This window comes from Urocampus carinirostris, chromosome 4 (genome assembly GCF_059441175.1).
Source record: "Urocampus carinirostris isolate Australia breed hairy pipefish chromosome 4, RoL_Ucar_1.0, whole genome shotgun sequence".
In the NCBI taxonomy this organism is placed as follows: Eukaryota; Metazoa; Chordata; class Actinopteri; order Syngnathiformes; family Syngnathidae; genus Urocampus; species Urocampus carinirostris.
In genome coordinates this window covers 51,653,229-51,669,086 of record NC_142352.1, presented here as the reverse complement: position 1 = coordinate 51,669,086, position 15,858 = coordinate 51,653,229, and the positions used below count along the sequence as shown (strand labels likewise).

At 39.0% G+C, this 15,858-nt stretch overlaps 1 protein-coding gene across 5 annotated transcripts in view; it reads left to right on the top strand.

Annotated features, from left to right (window-relative positions):
• The window catches only part of pbld (phenazine biosynthesis like protein domain containing), a 75,200-nt gene extending 62,419 nt beyond the window's left edge, over nucleotides 1–12,781 (top strand). The window contains exons 5-8 of one of the 5 annotated variants that reach the window (XM_088334858.1): nucleotides 3,271–3,362; nucleotides 10,816–10,899; nucleotides 10,989–11,051; nucleotides 12,579–12,781. In XM_088334858.1, coding sequence (XP_088190984.1) covers nucleotides 3,271–3,362; nucleotides 10,816–10,899; nucleotides 10,989–11,051; nucleotides 12,579–12,691 — 352 coding nt within the window. In that variant the 3' untranslated portion in view covers nucleotides 12,692–12,781. Of the gene's footprint in view, nucleotides 1–902; nucleotides 1,105–3,270; nucleotides 3,363–10,815; nucleotides 10,900–10,988; nucleotides 11,052–12,578 lie in introns of those variants that run through there. The other 4 variants (XM_088334857.1, XM_088334856.1, XM_088334855.1 and 1 more) reach the window with 4 other exon arrangements.
• Nucleotides 12,782–15,858: the final 3,077 nt, after the last annotated feature.

The following is a 15,858-nucleotide window of genomic DNA, read 5'->3' as shown; positions in this document are numbered from 1 at the left end:
TGTTCGTGTTTGAACGCGAAAATATGATTTTCTATTGCATTTATGTCTCACTAAGATATCTCGATATATTTCGTAGCAAATACATGCGTAGTTGGGAAAAATGACTTACATTTGTGCATTCCTTTCCAGCCATGTTTGTTGATTTTGAGAATTCGCAAACTCTTCTGGGAAGTCACTTCGTTTTAAGTCAGCTCCTGACCTCCATCCATCTGAAGTGGTTATTTTGTGGGTTGAAGGGCACTTCTCCCTCGGTCTTGAGAGTATTGGGACCCATCCCATTTACACGCGCACGCGCAAAATCGAGTGACTAGGGCAAATAGCGAGGGAAAGTGAGAAGAATGGGACGCAGCCTATTATGTCGATTTAAAGAGTCGTCTCAGGTGGTGAGGGTTAGATTTAATTTATTAAACTCACTTCATAATGTTTACAACTGATTGTTATATTATTATTTACTGATTATTTATGTTGCACTTCAAGTGTAGGATAAATCTGTTGTTGTTGAGGTGCATTAAGTATTACAAGGTTCGATAACACAAACACCTGTCTATTCAACTGACTCAATTCCTGTTCAGAAAATGTAAAATTCTTTGACATACAACAACTTCTTTATATATTAAAGGAAATGGTTACCTCTCCCAGGTAAGGTAACCAGTTTACCATAGAGTAATTCAGTTACCAACTCAGTTACTTTTTGGAACAAGTAGTGAGAAAATATAACTATTAACTTTTTTAAACTAACGTGCCCAACACTGTTTATAATAATAATAATAATAATAATAATGCATTTTATTTAAAAGCGCCTTTCAGGCCACCCAAGGACACTGTACAGACAATGAAAAAAATACAATTTAAAAAGTTGTAAGCGAAGTAATACAGGTGCACGTCCCCACTCGCTCCCTCAGATCCTCGTCCTCCCTCCGACTGTCAGTGCCCCCTGCCCATCTGAGCACCATGGGAGCCAGAGCCTTCAGTTGCGCTGCTCCCAAGCTTTGGAACAATCTACCTCCGGACCTCCAAAACTGCACACCTCTCTCCACTTTTAAGTCCCGTCTAAAAACACACCTGTTCAGGACTGCCTACAACACATAGCTTCTCCATTTCCTATGTTTTTATGAAGGTCGGACAGGTAAGGAGGAGCCAGGTTGTGAATGGCCATATATGTATATAGGATCAGTTTGTAGCTGATGCGATGCTGAATAGGAAGCCAGTGTAGCTGTTAGAGAACGGGGGTGATGTGCTGCTGGGAAGATGTTTTTGTGATGATGCGAGCAGAGGCGTTTTGAACCAGCTGAATTTTATGGAGGGACTTTTGAGGAAGGCCGAAGAGGAGAGCATTGCAGTAGTCAAGGCGGGATGTGACAAGACTGTGGACGAGAATAGCAGTGGTGCGGGGGGTGAGGGAAGGGCGGAGTCTGGTAATATTGCGGAGGTGGAAATAAGCAGTGCGGGTGATGATGTTGATATGTGAGTGGAAGGTAAGCATGCTATCCAGGATGACACCCAGACTCTTGACCTGGGGAGAGGGGGACACTAAGGAGCTGTCGATATTGAGAGAGAAATTGTTTACTTTGGATAAAGTGGATTTGGTGCCAAGAAGGAGGAATTCTGTTTTATTGGCATTTAATTTAAGAAAGTTTGTTGTGAACCATGTTTTGAGTTCGGAAAGGCAAGAGGTGAGGGAGGGAGGTGGGAGTATGGAGTTTGGTTTGCAGGAGAGGTGGAGTTGGGTGTCATCAGCAAAGCAGTGAAAGTGGATATTAAATTTGCGGAGGATATGACCAAGAGGCAAGAGGTAGACGATGAAGAGAAGAGGACCTAAGACAGATCCCTGGGGTACACCTGTGGTGACTAGGGAGGGCTTTGAGGTGAAGGATTTCAGCTGGACAAACTGAGTGCGGCCAGTGAGGTAGGAATGGAACCAACTGAGGGGAGTATGGGTGAGACCAATGGAGGAGAGTCTATTGAGGAGGATAGGGTGAGAGATTGTGTCGAAGGTGGCGCTCAAGTCTAGGAGGATGAGGATGGAGACTAAACCGGAGTCAGATGCTATGAGGAGATCATTTACAATACGGATTAGGGCAGTCTCTGTGCTGTGGCGGGGGCGGAAACCAGACTGAAAGGGCTCATAGAGAGAGTGGAGGGACAGGTGCGAGTGGAGTTGAGCAGCAACAGTTTTTTCAAGGATTTTTGAAATAAATGGAAGGTTGGAGATGGGGCGGAGGTTGTTTAGCTTACACTCGTGTCATTGAGCAACCATAGCTGTCTCCTGTTTCTACAATTTCTGTGTCGCGCTGAAGATAATGTCAAGCCACAGTACAATGCGGTACTACTATGTAATGGAAAACGAGACTGAAAGGTACTTGCTACTCGTGGCGAGGCGAGTCGAGCTGCAAACATGTACCGTATTTTCACAACCAAAAGGCATACATAAAAGTCTCAGATTTTCTTGAAATTGTGTGGCGTGCCCTATCATGCACCCTGTGTGTGGCGTAACACAGCGTGCATAGCTGAGGCTGCCATTCACACTGCAGAGCTTAAGGCTCAATTACGATTTTTCTGTGAAATACTGTTTTTCTGAGATCTTTCACATGTCTAAATGAGACTTGTATGTGCACCCCTGTGCCTTTATTCATCTCTTGTTTGATTGCCATCCTATCCCGCCTGGGCGGAAGAGGACACGTGATGACACACGACATTAATTATTTGCGGAAGTAATCATTGATACTAACGCCGTAACGTATCTAGAAATTTGATTTATTGTGCTACCGGTGGTTGAATGGAGTTGTCAATCCAAATATCAGAGGTTCGCAAGTCGACGAAGCCAAAAAACAAACTCTTACAAGTTTTTATCCGTGTGTTTAACTATGTAATCAATATTTTTTTAAAAACCAAAACGAACTTTTTGCTTCCACTGGATTTTTAAGTACGCAAACTTGTATGCTTGTCTCTGTTGTGAGCTGGTGTCGTGTCCAAAAATGCCCCTAAACATGAAATGTCCCCCGTGGTGCAAACGCTACTGAAACGTCTTCGCATCTAATCTTTGGGGGAATGTAATATAACAGTAAAGCACGGAGCATTTTCACCTTGTGTGTACACCAGCGGCTGCACCCATGCTTTATCGTGTGGTGCGCTCTGTGTAATGTTAAATACAAAAATGGAACCAACTACGGAGACTGCGCCTTTTAACACGTTGCGCCTCATGGTCGTGAAAATACGGTAATATAAAAGTGCCATTAGGGAGACATCAATCAGGTAATAATGTGCTTGCAGATCAGTACTCAAGAGTCTCGTAGTGAACCCTCAAGCCCTCCTGAACAGTGAAACAAGCGGACAGGTTAAAGGCCTCATAATCACTATTAAAGGTACTTCTATCCCTAAACTTGATCTGATTACCAACATACAATCACTGCGATTATATTGCACGGTGTAAGGTATTTTATGGAAACATCCTCCTCTTAGAGGAATTGGCTACTGGGATGCGACACAATTAGGAGCGTTACTGGTGCGGGGTTCAATGCCCACCCACAAACAAGGTCTTTCAACTTAAGGAAAACTGGAAGAAGAAGAATAAAAAAAGACAAACAAACGAAGGCAAAAGATAAATCAAAATAGGAAAGGGAGGATCAAAAATAAACAAAAGAATAAAAGGAAATAGAAAAGGCAACAAAAAAGGAAAAAGCTAGGGGAAAAAAAGAAGACATAAATAGAAAAAAGGAGAGAAAAATGAAGAAAAATAATGATGCAAGAAAAAAGAAGTAAAGCTAGCGAAAAAAAACAGAAACAAAAGGATAAAACAAAAAATTAAAGAGAAAAAAAGAAGAAAATGAGCAGGAAAAATAAGAAAAAAAGAGGAAAAGGCAAGAAAAAAATTAACATGCTAAGAAAAAAGTACAAACCGAAGGAAAAAAAAGAAATAGAGAACAAAATAAGAAAAATTGACAGGTTTTGGGTAGCCCCTTTGTTGAGTAATTTAATATTCTACACAAAATAAATTAATATGTTTTTTCTTTAATTAGCATTCTAATAAATGTTATTTGGCATTTACACTGCCATGAACTTTTAACTTAGCTAAATCTTTTTAGATTAAGCAAATATAAAATATATTAAAAATATTGACTTTTTGATGCAACAACAACAAAAAACAACAAATATAAACTATACCCATCCATCCATCCATTATCTTCTGCTGGTCTGGGGTCAGGTCTCAGGGGCCGCATCCCAGACCTCCCTATCCCCAGCCACTTCATCCAGCGGGATCCCAAGGCGATCCCAGGCCAGCCTAGGGACATAAGGACACCTCTAACGTGTCTTGGGTCGTCCCCGGGGCCTCCTGCCTGCGGGACATGCCCGGAACACCTCCCAAAGAGATGCGTCTGTGAGGCATCCTTATCAGATGCCCAAGCCACCTCAACTGGATCCTCTCAATGCGGAGGAGTAGTGGCTCTACACAGAGTCCCTCCGGATGACTGAGCTTCTCACCTTATCTCTAAGGGAGAGCCCAGCCACCCTGCAGAGGAAACTTATTTCAGCCACTTGCATCTCGGATCGTCATGACCCACAGTTCATGACCATAAGTAAGTGTAGGGACATAGACCGACCGGTAAATCGAGAACTTTTCCTTTCGACTCAGTTCCCTCTTCACCACGATGGACCACTGTTGATCCCCCGTTCCATTCTACCCTCACTCATGAACAAGACCCCAAGATACTTGAACTCCTCCACTTGGGGCAGGATCTCACCCCCAATCCAGAAAGAGCATGCTACCCTTTTCCAGGGTCTCGGACTTGGAAGTGGTGATCTTCATCCCGGCCGCTTCACATTCGGATGTGAATCGCTCCAGCGAGAGCTGAAGATCACGGCCTGAGGAAGCTAACAACACCACATCATCTGCAAAAAGCAGAGATGCAACTCTGAGGCCCCCAAACTGGACCCCTTTCCCACAAAGGCTGCATCTAGAAGTTCTCTCCAAAAAAGTTTAGAACAGATCAGTGACAAAGAGCATGCCTGAGTTTTGCCTCGCCAACTGCCGAAGCCGCATTCCGCTTGACCAGCCGATACCTGCCAACTGCTTCCAGAGTCCTGCAAACAAGGAGGGCCCGATGAGACTCCTTCTTCAGCTTGATGGCATACCTTACCGCTGGTGACCACCAACGGGTCTGGGGGTTGGCGTTACGGCAGGCACCGACTACCTTTCGGCCACAGCTCCAATCAGCCGCCTCGGTGATGGAGGCATGGAACATGGTCCACTCTGACTCAATGTCCACCACCTCCCTCAAGACATGGGCAAAGTTCTTCCGGAGGTGTGAATTGAAACTCTTTCTGACAGGAGTTCTGCTAGCCGTTCCTAACAGACCCTCACAACAAGCTTGGGTCGGACAGGCATCTTCCCCCACTATCGAAACCAACTCACCACCAGGTGGTGATCAGTTGACAGCTCTGCCCCTAACTACACCCGAGTGTTTTCAAGGGAAAAATGAAACAAAAGAAAAAAGAAAGAGAAATTAAAGAAAAAAAACAGAAAAGCTGGAAAAAAGAAAAAAAAACAGAAAAAAGAAGTAAAAAGAGAAAAGGAAGTAACAAATAGAAGAAAAAAGGAAACTAGAAAACAAAAGAAGAAAAGGTAAGTAAAACAAAGTTAAAAACTGTTAACAAAAACAAAAAGCCTGGAAAAAAGAAAAAGAAGAAAGAATTAAAGAAAAAAAGGAAACAAATAAAAAGCAAAAAAAGCAGGAAAAATTACACAATTTTTGGGGTCTCTTAAATGTAACACTAAATCTGTTTGACAATATTGTACTACCACTAAAATGTTTTATTAAATACACCTCTGTATTGTGCAACCACCTAATAAATCCACAAAATGTTAGTATCATGTAACAAAAGAGCCTTTTTTAAAAAACGGAAATCTCTTGTAATAGTTGTTTTTAAAACAACTGACGTATGTGGGTTGTGTAACCTTTCCCATGTGACATTAGCCAATTCCTTTAAGTTTGATAAACTAACTAGGGTTACTGGAAAGCCAGCAACTTGATTTGATCTCAGGTTTTGGACATGTTTGCTTGGTTGCAACACGCAGGATTTCTGTTGCTTACCATTAGTCATAGCAATGCTCAGAGACTGTGTGATTGCTCAGACCTGAGGAAGATTATAGGGGACATTGCTTGGGAGTAACACTTGACAACAAACTTACCTTTAATCAGCTGCATACCACGGACATTCCCCCAAAAAAGTTTACAAATACTATTAGTCATCTGTAAATTTAAAGGACTACAGTGTCGTGAAAAAGTATTTGCCCTAAATGATTTCTGTATTTGCAGAATATTTATCACTCGCAATGGTTTCCAGTCATCAAACCAGTTTGAATATCACACAGTGAACCAAGGAAATACAAAATGCATTTTTGAAATGTTGATTCCATTTATTAGGGCACAAAAAAATCTGAACCTATCTGACCCATGTGCACTATAGGGCGAAAACAGGCGGCCCGCAAGAAAACACTAAGAGAAGCTCAAGTGAAAAATGTGCTGCAGTTATAAATAGGTCCACTTGATGTCACCCAAGCTGGGCACCACTCACAATGCGGCTGCAGTTCTCTCTCTCCTTATTTATTTGTCTTTCTTTATTACTCTTTCTTTCTCTGTTATCTTTATTTATCTTCCTTTCTCTCACTTTTCTATGTCTCTCTCTCTCTTTTCGCTTTCTCACGCCTTTTTTTTCTTTCTCTATTTTACATGCTCACTCTTTTTCTCATACTTTTTATCTTTCTCACTTTCTTTTTCTCTCTTCTCTTGTTCTCTCTTTCTCACTCCCTATATATTTCTCTCTCTTTCTCATGCTCACAATTTTTTCTCTTTTCATTCTTTTCATCTTTCTCACCTTTTTCCTCTCTTTATTTCTTTGTATTTATTTTTCTGTCTTTTATCTCTCTCTTTCTCTCTCATTTTTTCTCACTTTCTTTCTCAATTGTGCTTTCTTTTTCACTCATTGTTTCTCCCTTTTTCTGTGTCTTTCACCTTCTCTCTCTTACTCTGTCTCCATTGATCTTTCTCTTTTTATCTCTTCTCTTCTTTCTCTCTTGGCCCACTCTTTTCTGCAATTTTTAAAAAAAATTGCTATATTGTAGTGTTGTCTAGCATGAACTGCCTGTTCAAGGTCACACCTCAGCATCTCAATTGGATTTAAATCCGGACTTTGAATTGGCCACTCCAAATCTTCACTTTGGAAGTTTTGAGCCATTCAAAGGTGGACTTGGTGTGTTTCGGATTTTTGTCCTGCTGCGTGATCCAAGAGAATTTAGTTAGAGGGCAAAAACTGATGGCCGGACATTTTCCTTCAGGATCTTCTGGTATACAACAGACTTCATTATTCTGTCAAACACATCAATTCTTTCTGGTCCCGAGGTTACAACATTTCAATACTGCTTTATGTTTCTCCTTTTGTTGTCTCTGTTTTAAAATGTATTTGACGATCTGAAACCTTTGCGAGTGATACACATGCAAAAAACACAGAAATCAGGAAGGGGGCAATTCATTTTTGTGCCTAAATCAAATTAAATCAACATTTTAAAACTGCATTTTGTATTCTGTCGAGCTTGAAACGGGAGTTCGCGTGTAAAATTGTTGTTATATTCCTGTAGTAGTGTTTTTGAATTATAGTATTATTGTAGTGGTATTTCTGTACAATATTACCATTGAAGTGTTTTTTTAGTACATTAGTAATATTACTGTAGTTTATATTTTATTGTAAATGGTCTGCATTTATATATCGCTTTTCAAGTCAATATAGACCTCCCAAAGCGCTTTACAATGTTCTTCACACTTTCCCTTTTACACTAGACCTAAGATTTATGGCCCGAGCCCGAACCCGAACCCGAACCCGAGGCAATTTCGGGCCGGGTCGGGCCTGAAATGTCAGTCATACGGTCGGGTCGGGTCGGGTTCGGTCCTGCTTTTTTTTTTTTTTTTTTTTTTTTTAAATTAATTAATAATTATAAATATATGTTCATTAAAAATATATACTTAAACTATGTATAGATACTAGACCAAGGAATACTTGTTATAAAATAAATAATTTGGATAAAACGGAGAAGGAGCTGTAATTGCTTTTAACGGAGCCAGAGCATGCTCTGTGTGTGTGACGTTAAAAAACGCAATTTGTAGAATACGATCGCGCTTTATTGTTTAAATAAACGCGTTATATAGACTAGGATCTCCCAATTGTTATAATTAGCTCGCTTTATTGTTTTAATAAGCGTTTTATATAGAATACGATCGCTTTTGTCGGAAGCGTACATTGACGTTGGTGACATTTTCATCCGCGTTAAAAAACGCAATTTGCAGAATAAAATCACGCTTTATTGTTTAAATAAACGCGTTATATAGACTAGGATCTCCCAATTATTATAATTAGCTCGCTTTATTGTTTTAATAAGCGTTTTATATAGAATACGATCAGGGGGGGGGAATTTGCATAGGAGTCGGAAAAGGGCACAACACGTCAACACCCCCTCAATGAAAGTGCTGCGCTAAAATCTTAAGGACGTACTACTACTGCTGCTGTGGATTATGGCCCAATGATCAAGTCGTAAAAATGACGGACGCCCTTAAATGTTTTCGCTACCTCAAAAAAAAAAAACCGTCAATGACAGATTGTCGCTTAATGTAACATCTGCAGTACAGACACAGAAATATAAAAGATGTAAATGTTTATACAGTTTTATTTAACTTAGGCCTAGATGTTGTAACAAAAGGCAGAGTTTAATTTGTTATCATAAATCACCCCTCCTTATAAATAAAATATGTAATTTCGGGCCCCTTTCGGGCCGGGCCAGCAAATCCAGTTAATTAGTCAGGCTCCGTCCGGGTCGGGTTTAATACCCCTCGGGCCTGCGTCGGGCTCGGGTGCTTTTTTTTGGCCCGATCTTACCTCTATTTTACACACACTAACTAACCGATAGCAGTGTCAGCCATGCAAGGCAACGACCTGCTCATCAGGGGCATTAGGGATTTAGTGTCTTGCCCATGGACACTTCGACATGCAGCACGGAGGTGATGGGAATCGAATCCGCCAACTCTAAAGTTTTAATTTATAACTTTATTTCAAACATTAGAAAATAAAAAACAAGACAAAAACAATGACTCAATAACAAAAATAATGTTAACATAAGATGTTCGAAAAGGGGTCGTAAGAAGCAGACGCTTATTTTCCCTACCCCTTCATCTTCCTTATTAATTACATTTTACAGATAGCTCCCCTTTTGTGTCTTAATATGACAAAATCTCACGGATATACATACTACACAGGTCAGATATCAATAATTATAATAACAACAGTAGTCACATATGTTATATACTAATCATCGTAGTACCCATCTATTAACGTTATAATGCTACTAGTCACTAAAATCATTGTGACACCAATGCTAATAACAAGAGCAATAGTAACAGTTATGACATAATAATGGTAACAATAACAACAAGGTTAAGTATAGTTGTAAACCATCCATTTGAATGCAACATTTTCAATCTCTAGTATCGCTCATACCCCATTTTCTTCATCTCCGTATTCTGCCAGTAATGTTTTTTTTTTTAAATTTAAATTTAAACACGTGAATATTTGGACATTGTTTGATCTCATCTTGTAAATTGTTCCAAAGTTTGACTCCTCACACAGACACACACATACTTTACCTGGTGGTTCTCACCATTGGGATTTTGAATTTACTACAGCCCCATAAGTTATAACTTCCCTCTTTCCCAGTGAATAATCTTTTCATGTTTTCTGGCACTATGTTTTCGTTGACCTTAAATAGCAGTTGTGAAGTGATCCCAAGACAAGCAATTTACCTCCTGAGCTACAGCCGACCATATTATATATATCTCATCTCATCTCATTAGCTGCACCGCTTATCCTCAGTAGGGTCGCGGGGGTGCTGGAGCCCATCCCAGCAATCATCGGGCAGTGGGCAGGGGACACCCTGAACTGGTTGCCAGCCAATCGCAGGGCACACAGGGACAGACAACTCACTCGCTCATTCACACCTAGGGACAAATTGGGCCGGCCAATTAACCTGACATGCATGTCTTTGGAATGTGGGAGGAAACCGGAGTGCCCGGAGGAAACCCACGCAAGCACGGGGAGAACATACAAACTCCGCACAGTAAGGTCGGTAGCTGGATTTGAAACCACACAGGAGGTTCCCAAGACCTTAGAACTGCGCCGCCGTGCTGCCTATTATATATATATAATTTGCTTTTCATTTTTTGTTGAGTTTTACTCGTCTTGTTTTTTTTTCCACTTTTTAACATTTAAACAAAAAGAAAGGACTTAAGGAGAAAAAAGACATCTTTTTCCATTTTGATTTTTCTCTTGTTTCAATTTTTGTCTTATTTGTTTATTCATTTTTGTCTTTTCCTCCTTTGTCCTTTTCCCTTTTATATATATTTTAAATTTTCTTATTTCCCTTTAAAAAAAAGGTGCGTTTTGGTAACTGAGCCTCCGTATTTTGTCATCTTCTGTTGTGCTTTTAGCACTCATTTTTAGTGGCACAACAGAATACAGCAACATTAAGTGGGAAAATCATACTCACTGTCTTTTTTAACTTTCATATTAAGGCGGGGGCCTCAAATTATCATTCTGTGAGCCGTGAGTTTGGGACCTCTGCCCTAATGGGACCAATAAATTAAATATAATATAATCTTATTGACCGTATTTGAATAAAGAAAATCAATTTAAGTAAACGTTAAAGAGGTTTGTCAGGTTTTTGTGAAATAACATCCTGACCTTTCTCTTCTTTGCAAATTTATATTCAAACACAAGGATCTCCAGATTGCGAGACAGGATACGACTTCTACTCCAGATACTTTGCACCTTGGAATGGAATTCCGGAGGATCCTGTCACTGGTTTAAGTTCTCTTAAATACTCTTTTTTTATATCCCACAAAATGATTGAAAATACCATCAACATTTGACACGAACTTTTGCGCTTACAGGTTCTGCGCACACTCTCTTGGCTAGCTACTGGTCAAATGAGCTGGGGAAAAAGAAAATGCGTGGTCAGCAAGCAGTCCTTCCAAATACACTAAAGATCAAAATTAGAGAACAATTTATCATAAGTTGAATAATTTTGTAATGATACCACCTTCGCTGCGTAAGTTTGAGGACATTTTGTTGTTTTTATACCATGCTACTACAACACTTTTTCCTAAAATGGGTAGGGCATTTCAACAACCAAAAAATTGTATTTTGCCAGAAATGCACTGATAAAAATTAGAGAACACTTTCATACCAGAGCAATGTGAGAGACTAGTGCTATCCTGTAGCCGCAGATCTGCTGAAGTCATTCACAACCGAGGCCTGTACTCTTCTTACTCGTTGCTGACTGTTGTAACCTTCAGAATAGTTTTTTCCCCACACCAAATTCATTGTTGTTTTCTAGTTTTGATCAATGTGTTTTCTGATTATTATTTTTGTGAACTGGCTTTTGTCATTATGTGATAAAGTGTTGCAGTACCATGACATAGACACAATAAAATGTCATTTAACTGTTGAGTAGTGATGGTACTACTTGTGAATTTAATTTGTTCTGGGAGTAGCTTTGCATCCTGAAACATTTCTAAGTAGAGGCATCTGTTGAATGTGGATGCACTAACTTTTCCAAGAATATTTTTTAAGAAATCATAAAAGAGCATCAGAACATAAAACTTACATAATTATAATAGATTACCGCACAATTAACATAAAAAGAGAGGTACATAATGTAGAAAAACAAACGAATAACAAAAATATGTATGTACTGGCCTCTTAGTTCACTGGTCCTCAGCAGTGTTTTTTTTTGCCTGGTGTTTCTTGAAAAACTGATCCAATGACATCTGCTTTTGCCAGCTTTTGACGATCCGTCAGGAATGCGTGAGGCAAACTTCATCATAATAAGCGATAGCCTGACCTGTCAACACTTTTTCAGGATAAATCCTTTTCACAAAATTCCAACACTTGATGGAATGTTGCCAAAATGTCTTTAATTTGTGCTGATGGAATGATGGCTGTGTCCTTCTTGTCTTGGACTCCTCTTGGACGGCTGTGTGTGTTTTCATACTTTTCTATAATCCCTTGCTCTGTTCTGATGGCCAGAAATAGTTTCTTCCTCTTTTCTCCCTGTACACTTTTCTGCATGTCTTTCATAGATTCATTGAGAATGATAGCTTTTTGTAGCGGTACCATACAGTAGACTTTACAGAGCGGGAAGGTGACACACTGAGCATGTTGGGATACATGCATACGCACCGAATTGTCAGATAGAAGTCTGGGAGAGGCAAATGGCAGTACTGTACTGTATTTTTGACTTTGTATCCTGAAACCCCTTTGTAACCAGAGGCAATATTTTCCATTACAGGTTCTTCGTCACCTAAAACTTTAGTATGTAGAGCCATTTGCAAGTAGAGGTATTACTCTTTTATTTCAAAGTTATTAAATTTTTTACAACTTGCTCTGTAATTTTGATCTCCAGTGTATTTATTAACCTTTGCTTTCACCTAAAAGTTACAATCAGCACCTTCTTTGTTTTTTTTACTGACAATATCTAGCCTTTCAGTGCTCAGGGCGAGGTGGAGAACTTCAACTGGAGGTGAAAGAAGACGGCAGACTCAACATAGTGGGGAAAAGCGTCACCGTGCTGCATGGCACAATCATAATATAGGCAAGAATTGGGCAGAATACGTCTCGCGGGACAAACACGGGCCGACAGGCTTTTTCATCCGTCAGACAAACAAAAGTTGTTTAAATATAATAACATGTATACAATAAATAAAGTATAAACAACAAAAAAGAAAGCCCTTCTTTGTGCCAGCTTTGTCCCCATATCCCTTTGTGTATCTACTATAAGATACATGTTAAATGGATGACATTAATATAGCGCTTTTCGGTTACCGGATCCTCCGTGTTGCATGTCAAAGTGTCCTTGGGCGAGACACTGAATCCCTAATGCCCCCGATAGCAGGTAGTTGCCTAGCATGGCTGCCGTTGCTATCAGTTAGTGTGGAAAAGGGAAAAGTGTGAAGCACATTGTAAAGCGCTTTGGGAGGTCTTCATTGACTTGAAAAGCGCTATATAAATGAAGACTATTTACATTTACATCTTTGGAAATAGTAGAACAGAAATACCACTACAGTAATACTACAATACAAAAATACTACTACAGGAATATAAAAATAACACATTTTACACGCGAAAGGTCCCTAGTTCGAGCTCGGGTTGAAACATTTGTTGGCCTGAGAGGGATGGGCGCCACCAGGCTGAACTTTCCCAAGATACACTACAAGAAATGTTGCCCCTGTGACCCTAGTGGTTAAGGGATCCAACCAATACTACAAAAATTTCCATCCATCCATCTTCTGTGTTTCTTATCCCCACTAGGGTCGTGGAGGTGTTGTTTGCCATCCAGACGCAGGGCACACAATGACAGCCACCTCACTTGCTCAGTCACACCTCGGAACAATTTAGAGTCACCATTACCTGCCTTGAATGTTTTTTGAAAATTGGAGGAAACCGGAGTGCCTGGAAGAAACCCTCACAGGCCCCGGTGGCAGGACCTCTGCATTATGGGGCTGTGCGCTACCACCTATCCACTGCTGCCTCCTACAATGATTCTCCTACAGAAATACCACAGAAAAAAATCAACTACAGTAATATTACAAACATACTAAAGAAATACTACAAAATACAACAGATAGACTACAAAAAATACAATGAAATACTATAATAATACTTCAGATGTCCTACAAAAACACAACAACAGAAATATTATGACAGAATAATTACAAAAATACAACTACAGTAATACAAAATACTACTATCGAAATACTCCCAAAACCACAAAACAGGAATACTACAAAAAATACAGATATACTTCAAAAGAACTACAATGAAATACTACAAAAATTACAGAAATATTGCAACAGAAATGCTACTAAATTACATCTACAGTAATACTAGATGTACTACAAAAGTATTATTGCACATATGCTACAAAAAAAAACTACTAAAAATAAATATTATGACAGAAATATTTCAAAAATACTACTATAGAGATACAAAAATACTACAAAAAAATACAAAAAAACAACAAAAGTACTACAAAAATCCGACTGAAAAAACACAACTAATACTCTAAAAAAACAAGTACCACTACACTACACATACTGTAAAATGTAGTGCTTTAAAAAAAGACCTTATATATATTTTGTGTTTCAAAACAAATTTGAAGTAACGTATCCATTTAAAAACAAATATAACTAAATAAATCATGTGAATGTCTACATGTATATTCATTTATTCATAAATGAAAATAATCGGATAGGGTCTCCAGGATAAGTTCCTTGGATACATTTTGAACCCAATGACTAACCCATGACTCTAAATGGTTGCCAAGGACGTGTTCCTGTTCGTGTGTCCCTCAAATCAGTTTTTCTCAACTGGTCTGGCTTGAGGACCCAACATCATACCCTAATTGCATGCCAGCACACAAATCAAGAAAAAGAGAATCAGTTCTCAAATTCATTGAATGTAGGTCAAGTCATGTTTACTGTATTTGTATAGGCCTTAATCACAAGGACTTTCAAAGGGCTGCACACACCACAGATTATTGCAAACTACAGACTTTTATACACCATCGCCTGATCTAAACCCTACATGAGGGAAAGGAAAAAGGACTTCGGGAAACCGGAGAGTATTATATCACAGTAATGTATGAATTATAATTTCTGCATCAGACAGGGACAGCATATGGCAAAATTTTGCAATGTTGCGAAGATGGAAGAAATACAGGTACAACTACAGGTATACTACAAAATATAGCTCCCGTAATACTACAAAAAACTACAAAAATACTATAGTCATACGACAAAAATGCTATTCTGATACTATTGCAGTATTACCATAGTACAAAAAAAATAGAAACACTACCAAATACTACTATGGTGTAGAGAAAATTTCATTTGGTTCACACAAATTCGGCCAGCAGGTGGTGCTCACAGTCCCACACAAATTAATTTGAAATAGCCTCATATTGTGTCTATCCTTTATCATGAAGGAAGCAATACTCTAAAAATATTTTATTTTAGCTTTAAATTTGTCCTCATTCAGGAAACAGGAACTAGTACAAGTCCCCAACCTCATGGCTCTGGGTTGGCCCAGGCCCAATCAGAGGTTTAGGCCAGCCATCTTAATCCAGGGCCATTACACTGCTGGAGAATTCAGGCCCTTCCCGTAGGGGCAGTCCTGTGGGTGGAGTCAGCTACAACAGTAATCTAAAAAAATCCTACAGAAAAACTACAAAAATCACCTTCAGAAATGCTGCAGTAATACTAAAAAAATACTTTTATGTTATTATAAAAATATTACTGCAGTATTACAGCACTACAAAAATACAAAAACTACAGTGATGCTACAAAATACAGATAATCAACAAAAATTAACAACAGATTGCTGCAAAAACACAATAAAATTATAATACAAAAATGCAACTACATAGATATTATAGTAATGCTACTACTGTACTACAAAACTACTACTGCAAAAATACATCTACAGCAGTTCTAAAGAAATACTAAAAAAAAAAAAAGAAAAAAAAGAAAAACTAAATCACGACAAAGAATCACAGAATTATTGCCATCTTATGTTAAGGAGTTGAAATAACTATTATATATTTTCTTTTCTTAGTATTTTTTTGCTAAGACAAAGGCCCGTGACCCACTTTTGGGTCCCAACCCCTTGGTTGAGAACCACTGTTATACACATTCGTTCATTCACAATTTCACAGCATGGCACACAGTCATTCTTTGGTGAAGTTTTATTGTTAAAGCAGCT